Source organism: Brachyhypopomus gauderio, chromosome 2 (assembly GCF_052324685.1).
Source record: "Brachyhypopomus gauderio isolate BG-103 chromosome 2, BGAUD_0.2, whole genome shotgun sequence".
NCBI lineage: Eukaryota > Metazoa > Chordata > Actinopteri > Gymnotiformes > Hypopomidae > Brachyhypopomus > Brachyhypopomus gauderio.
In genome coordinates this window covers 43,244,071-43,257,935 of record NC_135212.1, presented here as the reverse complement: position 1 = coordinate 43,257,935, position 13,865 = coordinate 43,244,071, and the positions used below count along the sequence as shown (strand labels likewise).

Below are 13,865 nucleotides of genomic sequence, written 5' to 3'. Positions count from 1 at the left end.
AAACTGGCATGATTCGGTTTCTTAAAGACAACACTAACCTCCAATTTCTTAGAAACCTTAGCAAATTTCAAGGACCTAAACACGAATTTGTATCACTGTTAGACTTTTATTGTGGGTTGTACCCAAGTTATACAGCTTTGTTTTCCGATATTAAGATCAGAACGTTACAAACAGTTATCAGTCTACAATACAGCCAACAAAAGACCTAAAATCTATTCTACGTCTTATTCCGTATGTACTTAAGGGTACGATCATTGAAAACCAAGCAACAAAGAGGAAAATAAAACAGCATTAGAGGAAACATTCATCACTACACCAGTATCTACCTTCTATTATTAGACTAAATATTGTCAATTATTATTACCATTACAAATAAGGATTGTCCTTCAAAAAGTGCAGTTCCCCAAGTTAAAATTCTAAGATGACCCCAGGAAGACACTGAAAAGATCTTCCTGCTCATTTAAGTTGCGTTATTGACATTGATTTCCAACCATTGTTCAAACAGTCTACCAAAGCAGTGTGCATATAGGACATAATGTCCCACAAACTGACAGCTCTCTAGAAAATGGTACACTTGAGAATTTGCCTTCCACAGCCCAGTGTCTGAGGAGTGTTGTGAAAGGTCACTGTGTAATGCTCCATCTGCTACAACTGGCCCGCTCTTGGAGAAGAGGAAGAAAAATAGAATATGTAGATATATATATCGACTTCAGTCATGGCACGTGTTTCAGGAATCGTAAATTTAAATCCCATCACTAGCGTGGTTAGGATTCTATTAAGCAAACAGACATGGAAGCGTCACCCTTCACTGCATAGACTTTCTTAGAATTTCCCCATGGTGGAAGATTTAAACTCTCATTCTTCTGACTCTTTGTGCTGGTTTTTCTAAAGCTTTTTAGGGTATATAATGACATGACAGCAATACTCACAGTTTAAGTCAATTGCCTTAGCACATTATTCAACAGTAGGAACCATTTAAAAGACATGGGTCTATTTGCTCACAGGATAAATCAGAAAAGAACAAACATTTCTCAGTACAAAAGTAGAATGTCAGGCCAACTTCACTCCCCTCCACTTTTACCTGACCATAAAAATGGGGATTGTACATTGCTCATCCATTTGAGTGACATTAAGCATATACATTGTCCAGCTTTTACAAAACAAATCCCTTTCCTCCCCCTCCTAATTTGGCATGACAATGAATTATTACAAAGTTCTGTCCCCCACCAAACAGCTATACATACATAAAATAACTAAGAGGACAAAAAAACCCCAAACAAACCAAGTCAAAATAAAACATAAAAGAAATAAAAGTGGAAATAAACTACAGTGGCAATGGCTTTTCCCTATGCTTTCAAATTCACTCAAGTACACGAAGCCATGAAGTATAGGGAATCCAGCGCACTCACCCAAACTGAGGAGGAAGAACACACCAGATACATGGTTAAAAGCTAAGGACCTGCATTCCTCATGTTCACTACTGCCCTGCTCTCTCTCTCTCACACACACACACACACACACACGAGGATCTGGACCAACACATCATTCACTCACACACAAACCCACCCCAATGGACAATCAAAGACATAAATCCATGCCCTCAGTTAAAACCATCTGGTTCATTGCAGCAGCACCGTGGAAACAACCCCAGGATGACCTCATCAATTGGATCAGTTGAATGTACACATCCTGTGCAAATCCCAGTCTTGTCCATTGAGGGTGTTTCTGCCTTTCTGAAAGAAGACCTGCTCGCTTCCGCTCGGTCAAACTAACAAACGGGTGTCAAACTAACTGATAAAAACCATCTGGAACTAAGTACAGAAATCTGATTTAAGTTTATTTGGTAAAGCGGTTAATTAAAATGGTTCAATACTGGCACACAACCATAAAGGCAGGCTAATACTCATGGGTTTGCACGACCATTCTGAGTTGTTAAATATATATAAGTTAAACACAGAGCAAGTTTTACTTCTTAAAAATGAAGAAAAAGCTTAAACAAGTGAAGGTCCATGATTGAGCCTAATGCTGACATCACTCTGTCTCTCTGAAGCTTCTCTTAAATTGTGCATCTCAACTAAACAATGTAAATAGCTTGTAAGTCTAGGTACATTATTTATACGTGTGTAATTAAACTACCAGCAATAGATTACATTCACCTCTGCTGTGGCCAGTGGTGGGCCTAGGTACAGAGGCTAAGCCATTTTCAATGACAAACCAGCTCTGAGAAAAGACAGACGAAAAGGGGGAAGAAAAAAAAAGTAATAAGAAAAACAAACAAACCAACCAAAAAACAAATGACGACATGAGCAGCCAAAACAAATCCTGTAATGAACTTCAGATTAACAACCAAACTGTACACATTACAATCATATTCTATTTGTAAACAGTTAAAAGCCACTTGACTTGTTGCATCTTCGGACACAATTTGAATCAAGGCAATGAAATGTGGACGACTTTTGCACTGTTAAAATAACCAAACAAGATTTGTTTAACACCATCTCTGGCAATGTAAAATTCAAATAAGGTATTTGCAATTATTGAAAACATGTAAAACATTTCGGACAAAGAAAAAGCAATTCCGTAAGCCGACCAGGAGGCTACAGTATGCATAGTTACAGAGTTCTACTTTTCCTTTTGAACAGTTACATCGACAGTCACAAAGAGCAAACCACTGAGCCCCTCAATGGAAAGAGGATGATATGATTCAGCAAACCAAAGCCACTCATTAAAAGACAGCATAACTGAAAGCAGTGTGTAGAATGTCTCCAGCTTAAAGCAGTTATTTGGCAGAGATAATCGAACAGAGCTATAGGGAGTCTCAGTGCTAAAAGTTGGATTTTCCTACAACAAGGAGTTTCTATTGGGGGGAAAACTGGCTATATTTCCTGAGAACCATGCTGGTTATTTAGCAGACAAGAGGAATAGATAAAATAACCAATGACATGGCCAAACACTGATCAGTATTCCCAGAGATAGACCACTTCGTCTTCATCCACAAGAGGTTGTTTTTTTTTTGTTGTTGTTTTTTTTTAATTATTATTTTTTTTTTTTTAAAGAGTATTTATGTTTTTGTTCTTTTTTTGGTTTTTTTTGTTTTCATTTAAAATGAAGGAAGAATGACCATTGCTTTCCCCCTCAAAGTCTGTAAACAAGAGGCCCCACAGGCACCCCCAACACAACATGGAAAGCCTTCCTGAAAGTGCTGCCCGCCCCCCCCCCCGGCTCTCAGCACAGGTGCACACGTCACAGCTGTGGCTACAGTCTCACACTGCAGAACGCTCAATTCTTTAGTTTTAAAACACAAAATTGGTGCAATACTTATTTCTGTAATATCAGATAATCCTAGGTCAGCATCTATAATCTTGATCTTGATCTCCACAATACCACAATAAGGTAGAGGCGTACGTGAAGGCATAGTAGAGCATACACTCGAAGCACGTCCTTGAGTAAACATCCAGACTGGGGCTGCCAGCTCCCGCCATATTGCAGATTATACTGAGAGAAAAAAAAACACATTCAGTGCAAAGGCTAAAAAAAAAAAAAAAAAAAAGCTCAAATTCCAACATTGTCAGCAAACAAATGCAAACATCAGCCCTTACCCCCCACCCCCACCCCAAAGAAAGACAAAAAACTGGAATTCAAATAAACGATGAATAAACAAGCTCGACTGAGGTGGTTTTTCTTTTTTTTTTTTCCCGGTTTGAAGAGCACTACCTGGAAATTTAAATACATCCTTTCACATTATAGTATTGGCCTGCATGATTCAAGTATTCAAACTGATATGTTTTGGGCAAAACAAAGTGGACATATGTGCAGAAAAAAAAAATGTAACTTATTTCCACAGGGTGACCTCACCTTATTATTATTTTTTTTGTACGTGAAGAAAGTCCAACTAGTGCCATTAGATTTTTTTTTTCCATATATAATATATAGTCATATGATTATGATTAACATTTCCACGCTGAGGTCACAGATTTTTCTATACCCCCCACCCCCCTTTCTTTTTTTGTTTCTTTTTATTATTTCTTAAGTCTGAAGGTGATGGATGTACTACATGGAGTCTCCACTTCCTGTCAGGTGAGCCACAGGGAGGAAGGAGCTGATGGGGGAGGGGCTGCTGATCCTCCCCCCATCTGAACTGCTGGGGTTGCCCCACAGGCTGCTGGAGTAGTTTGGCGCCCCCCAGAGAGAGGAGCCATGCAGGTCTCCGCCCGCCACTCCGCTCAGGCCGCCAGGCGTCCAGTGGCCGGGGTCGGCGCGGCTGTGGAAGGCGTGGGGAGCGTCGATGGAGTCGATCCGGTTCTGAGAAGACGCCAGCGACTGCCAGCTAGGAGAGGCAGTCATGGACTGGCCTTGTGCAAAGAAACGGTTGATTTCCTCTTCGCTAGCAAAATCAGCAAGAATAGTAGTGTTCCCTAAAACACACCTGGGGAAGAGAAGGAGAGGAGGACTTGAGCATCACGGCAGGCCCAGACACGCTCGCCTCCGCTCACACACGACATGCTCTCCCACACACACCAAAACACTCGTATGCAAGCACAGCTCAAGACACATGTCAGCACATCTCAGGCACCATCAAGTGTCGGCCACTGTCAACTTTAATGCTCTCGAACATGAGGTCCTTGAGTAAAGAACCAAGTTTAAGGCTTTAGTATAGTAGCAGGTAAAATAAAAACATAAATAAATAAATGCAGTTATAGCACACTCCCAAGAAGAGAAGGGAGCACTGTCTCAACAAAAGCTCACATTTCTTCAGGACCAGAACACACTGCTTCAAAACAAATCTCAAGCCAAGCCACAATAATCCACTTCAGGTTTCCATTACATCTTCACACCCCAAGCAGCTCATGGGTCAGGGCTTGAGATAAGCTACAAAAACACCTTCAGCAGCACGGGTGTCTTTCAGGTCCTCTCCCCCAGCCTACAGCAGAGCTCAGGAGAGTAGCGTGCACGACCGTGTCGCACGGGGACTTACATGTGCAGTGACTTCTGGGCCTTTGCCGCCTCCTCTCTGGAGCTGTAGCAGACGACAGCGTTCCCGTGGGGTAGGTTCAGGTGGAATGTGATCAGTGGACCGTGCTGCATGCACAGGGTTCTCAGGGTGGAGCCGTCGATCTGCGTCACGCAGGACAACACACTCACTACACAACGTCCTCCTCAGAACAACACACTCGCTACACAACGTCCTCCTCAGAACGCCGGACACGCCACACCCACAGCACCGTCCCCACTTCACAGATCACACCCTCCCCTAAAACATACAGCTGTGGCCCGTCCTTACCTGAGGAGTGAGATTTTTCAGAACAAGCCAGTTGGTTCTCCCTGAGCTGCTCTCGCCCCAGCTGGAGCCTGAAAGAGATGGAGCCCAGCGTTAGAGTTCTGGCACGGGGCAGGTTACTTGACCTCCACACAAGGGCAGGGGCACACAGCGCTCTCTAGTGGCCAAAGACTGCATTTAACACATTTCAAACGTCACTGCAGTGACAAACTCAAACGCTTGCTCAGGATCTGTAAAATTCACACCACATAAATAAAAATGGACAGGACATCCATTATGGACGTCAAGTGTACTTTTAACGATGTTCTTACTATTGTTTACTACGCGTGTGCAGCACTGACCAGGTGTGAGTCTGGACTCCGAGGCGCCCCAGCCCGCCAGCCTCACAGAGCCACTGTCCCACGCCGACACCTGCTTCTGGCCCGTGAGGCCCGGAGGGGGGCGGGATGGAGCAGACACTCCTTTAGAAGGGAGCGGGACCTTCCAGAGTTCGTGAGCCAAAGACGTGTTGGAGACCGCTCCAGGAGTCCATTTAGAGTCACTGTTTCTGGCTGTAGGAACAGACAGGGCAGCGTTGGGTCAGGGCGGGGCGAGCAGCAGGGCGAGCAGCGATACCCGAGCGCGTGTGTAACAGGTGTGTGTGTGGAAGGTTCAGACCTGAAGTGCTTTGTGCTGTACTGAGGGAGCTGCTGTGGTTGGAGGCACGTACGGATGTCCAGGCACTATTTGAAGGCAGCGTGGTGTTTAGTGATGAGGATTGCCCTGCACAAAACACACACACAGTCACACACACACAAACAGTCACACACTTGCTGCTACTGACTCAGCACAGCTCCACACACGCACTGGGAATGAAACATACCAAAGCTACAAGCAAAAGCAAACACACAAATCCATAAAATGAACCCTCAGCCTAAGCGCTCACCATTGCTCCTTTCCCTGAGGTGATCAACATCCCGGACTGTATTGATGGAGAGATTATTAATCACACTGCCAGGAGTGACGAATGGGTCAGTTTCAGGGTCGATGTTTGGATAGCCTTTCCACGGCTCACCAGGACGGAACTCTGTACACACACGCACCCCCCCCCCCCCCACGCACAGACGTCAGCCAAATCCCAGATCAGATCACCAGAATGTGGAAATTCTTGATGACGTTTTACTTAAATCATATATAAATTGCATCATAATTATGTGCCATTACAAACGCAGGAGAGCTAAACGCAGATTTCAATTACAACCACGAGACAAATCAGAGCTTCACATGCTGAGGAAGGTGAGCACACAAACCTGGTGGCCAGTTGACGTTGGTGGGTCCATGAGGTGATTTGGCACGGGTGGGCCAGCCATCACCCACTGAGCCTGGGGGGCTGAGCGGGCTGTTGCTGGGGTTCAGGAAGTCATATGGTCCAAAGGGGGGATCTTCAAGCCTCAGGGAAGAGGATATAGCACCTGCACATTTGAACACCACCACATCACCACACACATTAGCTAACCACAAGTGCACATCAGAGACTAATATTTGTGCTTGTAAACACTACATTACACTGAAACAAACCGAGGTGCTGCCTTAAAAAGCACCCCTAGAAGTTGAAAAATCGAATCTCTGTAATGACAGTCTATGTTCTCTAGACCTTGCCGATTCACATTTGTATATATAATCATGTCATCTCTAGAACTTGGACAGATTTGCGATGCACTGGTCTACACTACATAACGCATTAGTCATCTCTAAACCACAACTCGCTGTGAACTGTGGGTAGCTGGCATCATATTTTCCATAATCAATGTACCACTGAGATTTTAAACACGGCAAGTCTGACATGCTCTATAGCACACTAGCTCTGTGATGGCAGGTCCCAGCACGGCTTCCCCACCCACCAGGTTTGCTGGGGTTTTGATCGAGTGGCGAGTTAACGGAAAGGTCCATGGCGGTCCACTTCTTCAGACGGGACTGCGGCTCCTTCAATCCAACACCACCAATGTCAAGGCCGTTTACATTCAAGTTTGGATTCAAGCCTACAGAGGGAGAGATTAAAATGGTAAAAATCTATGAATTAATAAAAACCCAAAAGAACAAAATTGCAATAACATATCCGTGGCTTTTGATACAGAAGACCAGCGATTTACAGTGAGGACAGAACACGTGTACATTTCTTCCCTCTCTGGTGACGAGAGGGACGCTGTACGAGACGCCTGTTACCAGCCAGTGCTGGAGGAGGTCCGTGCCATCAGCTGGTTGTGTAGAGTGGTGAACAGAATAGTGTGGCGGCTGCCTACAGAGTGTGTGTGTGTGTGTGTGTGTCATACATCAGCTACTTTGTCAGACACCAGTTTGCCTGACCTCGGCAAGGTAACGAACCCACCTAAAGGGAAATTAGTGAAAGAGTTGAGGGTGTTTTGTTCTTTCTGCAGATCAGATGAACCGGTGGACATGAAGCTGTCCATGTAGGACTTCAGGGCAGGCTGGTGCAGCAGCGGTGGCTGAGGTGACGTCTGCTGCTTCAGGACGGAGGGGTCCAGATGTCGAGGAGGCTGGATCATGGGAGACGAGCCTCGAGGCTGCACATCAGCACACACAGAGTGAACATCACACGGGGAGAGGACACTGCCTGCATGAAGCCAGGAGGCACGCGACCACATCAGCACACACAGAGTGAACATCACACGGGGAGAGGACACTGCCTGCATGAAGCCAGGAGGTACGCGACCACATCAGCACACAGAGCGAGAGTCTTACCTGCTCCTGGCTCTGACGGCCAGCACCGGGAACGCCTCTCTGATTCTGGGCTTTCTGCTGCAGGAGGAGGCGCTGGGGACCATGGGAAAAGAGTATCGAATTAACCTCACGGTGGTCTACACGCCCACAGAGCAGTGCTGTAGTACAGGGCCACGTGTCCGGGTCGGGTTTCCTGACATACCTGCAGCTGGCTGAGCTGATTGAGCTGGTTGAGCTGGTTAAGCTGGTTGAGCTGGGAGAGCTGGTTGAGCATGGCCACCTGCTGAGGGCCAAACAGGGGGTTGAGACCGCCACTACTGGGAGGATACTTCAACAGCGATGAGGGGACCTGCAGGAAATACCAGCAGCACATTCATCATCGTGGCCTCAAACGTCTCTGAGCGATTACTGGACATGGTACGACCAGGTCATTAACAGGCACTAATCTTATTTCAATCTTTTAAAGAGAAGAAAATGAAATCTAATAACTGTTAAATAAGCTTAACACGTCAAGATCCCATGGAAATCCAGGATAGAAATGTTCGACCCGATTGATGCGAGATGATGATAACAAAAGGCCACGTACGAGCAGGGGAGGCGCTATCTGTGAGAGGAAACATGGGCGGGGTCCCCCGTACCTGAGAGGGGAGCAGCGGGGGAGGCACTTGGCTGCGGAGGTTGGGCAGAGGCGGGTTCAGAGAGGGCGCTGGAGGCTGCTGGGCGCTCCGGCCTTGTGCACCACCACCGTACACGCCCACGTTCTGTAACACACAAACACGCAGAGACGTGGGCCACGAGGCGGGCCGCGGGGACGGAGCAGCCTACCCAGGAGCACCCCGGCGTGAAGGAGGCCATCGTGCGGCCACTCACCAGCCCGACGGCAGCAGTGTTGGCTGCGGGGGCGGGGCCGAGGCCCGGGCCGGGGGGAGAGGGAACGCTCGTGATTGGCAGAGGGCCGCCGAGGGCGTTTTGCGGCTCCTCTGCTACGGAGCTATCGAACGCGGACGCGGGCAGCGAGAACTGAAGCGGGCCAAGCGGACAGCGCAGGAAACGGGAACAGCAAAGGGAAAGGCAAGGTCACCCGAGGACACCCAGCCAGCACCACACAGGAGAGAAAGGCCCAGTTAGCGCAAGCTACTGAAAACCAGCCAAGGATCAAAACAGAAAAAGACAGACGCTCTACTAATCTGTTAAGAGCAGAGTTCTAGCTTTTGAACATGGGGGACATTTAGAAGGCAAAGCTGAATGCCGTGTATGTCCAAACAGGCAAGCACAGCAGTATGCTGTGGATTAAAACAGCAGCTGGTTCAGAGATCAAAAGAATGCACATTACGGTGTAGAAGCCTCACCACGCCAGCAGGGGGCGAAATGGAGTAGCAAAATAAAGTAGCAGGGAAGAGAAAGCAGGAGTGTGGCGTACTGGGGCCCCCCTGAGCCGAGCCCTCACCTTGTCCATGTAGGGTGTGCGGTCCATGGGGGGGTCCTTGTGAATCTGATGGCGTGAAGCAGAGGCCTTTCCATACTCTCCAATGCTCAGGTGTTTGTCCACATCCATGCGCTTGTCGACCGGCATTCCTGTGGAGAGACGCGCACCTTAGCAAAGAACAGCGCCACCTGGTGGTCAGAGGGAAATAATCAGCTAGACACGAAAAGGCGCTAATAAACTCATCGTACCTCCAGACATGTCCATCTTATTGCTTTTCAGGGAGTCTTCAGAAGTGTCCCTCTGCAAAACAACCATGAGTTTAATATGCAGCTTCTGGCTGAGCAGAGGCCAATCAGAGACCATGTTAAGACCATGTGCTTACAGGGAAATTCATACTGTTGAACTGCTTCACAAACTGGCTCATCCAGACGTCATCTGGCTTGCTGGGAGCTTTATTAAGCTGAGGGGGAGAAAAATGAAAAATAAAATTACTTTAAAAAAAATGAACAAAATGCACCAAAATGGTCCTTAACTCTTTTGTAAAACATACTACAAAGACAAAAGCATGTGGATCATGACATTTATATGAGCTTGTTGGACACCCCATTGCAAAACCACTGACATTAATATGTAGGCCCCCCACCATATAGTCCCCCTGTGACTAACCAACCTCCACTCTTCTGGGAAGGCTCCCTTTAAGTTTTTGGAAACGCGTGACCATTCAGTCACAAGGAGACCAGGCTCTCAACTGATGTTTCCATTCATGTTCAGGGGGGGTTCCACCCGAACCCCCCGAGATCCACCCGAAAACTTACCACGTCTCCCCAAACAGTCGTTGCTCAAAACTGGAAGTATAATTTAGTTGTTCGACCTTAAACCCGAGGCCATACGCTGTTAGTCAGTGAGCAACATGCCGCGCTAAGCTAGGCTCCAGCTCACTGCCATCTAGGTCATTCACACTGCAGCTAATGTACATGACACAGGAGCTAAAAGAGCCATCTGCTTCGTTCAGGTCTGCTATGGGGCAAAGATCATGGTTCCCTGTGAGTGCACCCCCCATGTGTCAATCCTTTACATGTGTGTGTTTGGTGTAGTTTTTATACACTGGGCTTTAAATGTTGAAATATAGTCCAAGTGGAACATAACAAATATCATTATTCTATTTAATTTTCATAACATTAAGAGGAGCTTTTTCTTTTTTTGGTAGCTGACTAACTTCTTGGCTTCAGCCATACATAAAAATATGATCTATGCGATAATGTATGACCAGTGTTGCATTTTACTGCTCAACACACTACAGGCTGTGCCCACTAGGTCAGAGAAGACTATGAGACACCAGAGGAAAACCTCATTTGCACCACTGTCTGTTCAAGATAAATGAAGGGACCAAGACTTGGGCAGTTGGGTTTGGACTGGTGGACTCCATGATGTACCAAACCTGTACTGAAACGTGACCTCCAAACCATAGTGTTCAATGGACCGTTACATACATGTACCATTACCCCCAATGAAACGGTCCAAAATGTCTCGGGACATTCGGGTGTTTGCTTGTCTGCTGCTTCACAACCTGGAGTTTCAACTATATGCTTCCATGTCTCAGTAAGAGCAATAGACTGAGGCATATCTGTCCATTTGTGGAATATCTGTCCTGCTAGTGTTGTGTTTCAGGTCGGAGGTCTTCTGTAAGACCCATTCTACTGCCAGTGTGAATGGAGAAAGAACTGTTGTGTGGTTGAGATCATCTGATTGTTTTTATACATTTTAGCAATGGCCTAATTCACAACATCCTGAGAAGACTGGAAAATGCATCTGAAGTGGATTTTAATTTCATTTCATGCAGCTCCTCATAGCGGTCTTTTCAGATAAAGAACCTGAAACAGTGAGTGGAGCAAAATAAAAAAAAATTTAAAATATGTATGCAGGTTGGTAGGGACGAGGCCTGAAACTCCTTAACTATCAGGAGTGTCAACACGCTTTTGGGCATGTAGGGTGGATCCAGTCTCTGCTGCTTGATCTAGTCGGTCACTTACAAGATAAGGGCAAGCCCGCTTACCTTAGGAGGCATCTTCTTCATGTAGGACCAGTTGCTGGACTGGTTCATCTCCTGTGACGTGTTATTGTTCCACATGCCAATCTCCACCTCCTCCTCCTCCTCCCCCCCCCAGTTGGAGGCCCCAGGCACGGACATGTCTTCTCCTCCCCAGTCTTGCATAGGCTTGGCTCCTACAGGACGGGAAAGGGGAAGAGGGCTGACCACTCCATGACCACTCTATGCAAAGGTGCAGCAAGCCTAACCGTCCCAACACCTGCTCTTTTTAAAAATCTGTTCTTCTGTAACGATTCATTTCAAACGGACATAAGATCCGAGCGCGTCAATATTGTGAGTACACAAGAATACTAGACAGATTAAGATCTTCTGACTTGCTGATCACCAAAATTTTAAGTATATAAATTATCCACATAAACAGCTTCTAGTGACTTGACTGATAATTCAAATGCTTGTCAAGTGTGTGAAGCAAGACGGTACAATGCCATTTGTTCATCTACAACACAGAAGGCTGCAAAACGTGTCATCATCCAACAGTGTTATTGTTTCAAGCTTCCTGACCAGATGCTCTAAACGTTCTATGACTACACAGACTGTAATACGAGTGTGTGTTTAGATTTTGGTATTTACCACCATTAATACACAAATGACACGGTGAATGTGCCATTGCAATTTGAAAACAGGCAGCCAAGAGAGGACTCAGCTGTTTAGTAGTAACACCTATGAAGGTGATCTGGCTTCTCAATATCAAGGTGACTGGTTGTTCTGAAACCTCCTAAAGCAAACCACTGTCTTGAGAGTCCCTCCATCAGCTCACCCATATAAGCTACACTCTCTACTCTAAGCAGGGATGCCAACACCACAAGAGAATTAAGCCCCGTGTCTGAAGCAGGGGAGAACACTGGATCTGCACACAGCATTCCCCACAATATCACTTCATTTGGATCCCGTCCAGGCACCATTTCTAAACACTTGGTGCCGCCATTTCACAGTCTCACATTTCCAGTCTGCAAAACGAGTTCAGTGTAGTTAGGAAGTACTTTGAAATGGCTGCAAGACGCAAGGGTACCAGTTTGATTCATACACACTGACTGACCGTCAAATATCAATCAAACAGTCAAATATCAGTAACACTGTTCAGATTACAAGTCATACTTCTAATGGCTTAAAAAAAACCAAACAAAAACTGGAAACATGTTAGCACCTAAAGTACACACTATGTACATTTAAATGTTTAAATAGTGAGCAACTAAATTTTGTTCACATTTTGTATAATTTTTTTAGTTTATTACAGGACATGCTATTTTTAGACACGGTTTATTACGTGAGCAGTTGCATGCGGTTGAACACACCACAACAGCAGCCACAAGAAAGAGGGACTGACTCATAGATAAGAGTGTATTAGATAAGAATCCAAAAAACGAATGCCGCCTCTCTCTCGTGCAGCCTGCCAGGGGAGGGTCACTCACCAGTCTTGTGTTGGGACGGCGGGCCCATGTTTGTGGCAGCCCAGCCGCCGCAAGCATTGCTCTCCCTGCGTGCCTCCTCCCAGCTGGGGCCCGTGTCCACGGGCTTCCCCCAAGCCGAGGTGCCATTATCCACCGTGACCGGTGGAGCAGCAGGCTCGCCCCACGTCGAGCTCTCCATTTTCTGTTGCCCGCCATATGGCTCCCTCCACCCTGCAAACACACAACGCAGACGGGTCGGGAAAAGACTGCAAGCGCACGGGCAGTTGGAGTCCAATGACATGCGGTTTCACTTAAGATAAGCTATCTGTATTGCAATAAATTGTCAGAGAAGGCTTTCTAAATAGACCATGGGTAAAAGCACTTTTAAAAGTGTAAAAAAAAAAGTTACAAATTAACCAAAATGCACGATGCATTGAAAAGATAAAAGTGCCTGTAAACAACCTGCATTTTTAAATGATCTCAGAGCAGAACGTACATGGGTATAACATTAAAACCTTAACTGGGCCATATAAACATGCTTATGTAAGTTTTGTTTACTTTGAAGTTCTCCGATCGATCATCTTACATCTGACCACTGGGATTTTTTTTTTTGCACTTTCACTGTCCAACAGATGCCCTGAATTCCACCTACAGAAATAGCTCCGTTCATGTGTTTTCTGCTGCTCAAGTTGCTAGCATATGACTGCACCTTCAGTTACGATGTAACTCTATCCTGTTTTCCCCCAAGCACAGCTCATCCACAGCCAAATCTGAAAGTAGCAGTAACACCTCATCAACCTCTCTGATCCAGCGCCGCACGGCAGATGGTTGCATTTCAGTGCACGCCTACAAAGCTACCCGTTTTCTCCCACACGCGGATACACACACTTTTCGGCAGGTCTTTACCAATTTGATGTGTGCCATCATTTCAAAGCAGACAAGAACCTA

General features: G+C 46.1%; 1 protein-coding gene across 5 annotated transcripts in view; it reads right to left on the bottom strand.

Annotated features, from left to right (window-relative positions):
• Positions 1-86: 86 nt before the first annotated feature.
• LOC143508313 (trinucleotide repeat-containing gene 6A protein-like) overlaps positions 87-13,865 on the bottom strand; it is a 32,943-nt gene continuing 19,164 nt past the window's right edge. For 3 of the 5 annotated variants that reach the window (XM_076996742.1, XM_076996743.1, XM_076996744.1), the window contains 17 exons: positions 12,939-13,148; positions 11,476-11,645; positions 9,805-9,882; positions 9,671-9,722; positions 9,444-9,571; positions 8,635-8,757; positions 8,199-8,345; positions 8,018-8,089; positions 7,644-7,839; positions 7,159-7,296; positions 6,568-6,729; positions 6,204-6,344; positions 5,936-6,040; positions 5,620-5,829; positions 5,282-5,349; positions 4,976-5,115; positions 3,638-4,426 (listed from right to left, as the gene is read on the bottom strand). In XM_076996742.1, coding sequence (XP_076852857.1) covers positions 4,051-4,426; positions 4,976-5,115; positions 5,282-5,349; positions 5,620-5,829; positions 5,936-6,040; positions 6,204-6,344; positions 6,568-6,729; positions 7,159-7,296; positions 7,644-7,839; positions 8,018-8,089; positions 8,199-8,345; positions 8,635-8,757; positions 9,444-9,571; positions 9,671-9,722; positions 9,805-9,882; positions 11,476-11,645; positions 12,939-13,148 — 2,516 coding nt within the window. In that variant the 3' untranslated portion in view covers positions 3,638-4,050. Of the gene's footprint in view, positions 3,496-3,637; positions 4,427-4,975; positions 5,116-5,281; positions 5,350-5,619; positions 5,830-5,935; positions 6,041-6,203; positions 6,345-6,567; positions 6,730-7,158; positions 7,297-7,643; positions 7,840-8,017; positions 8,090-8,198; positions 8,346-8,634; positions 8,758-9,443; positions 9,572-9,670; positions 9,723-9,804; positions 9,883-11,475; positions 11,646-12,938; positions 13,149-13,865 lie in introns of those variants that run through there. The other 2 variants (XR_013129317.1, XM_076996746.1) reach the window with 2 other exon arrangements.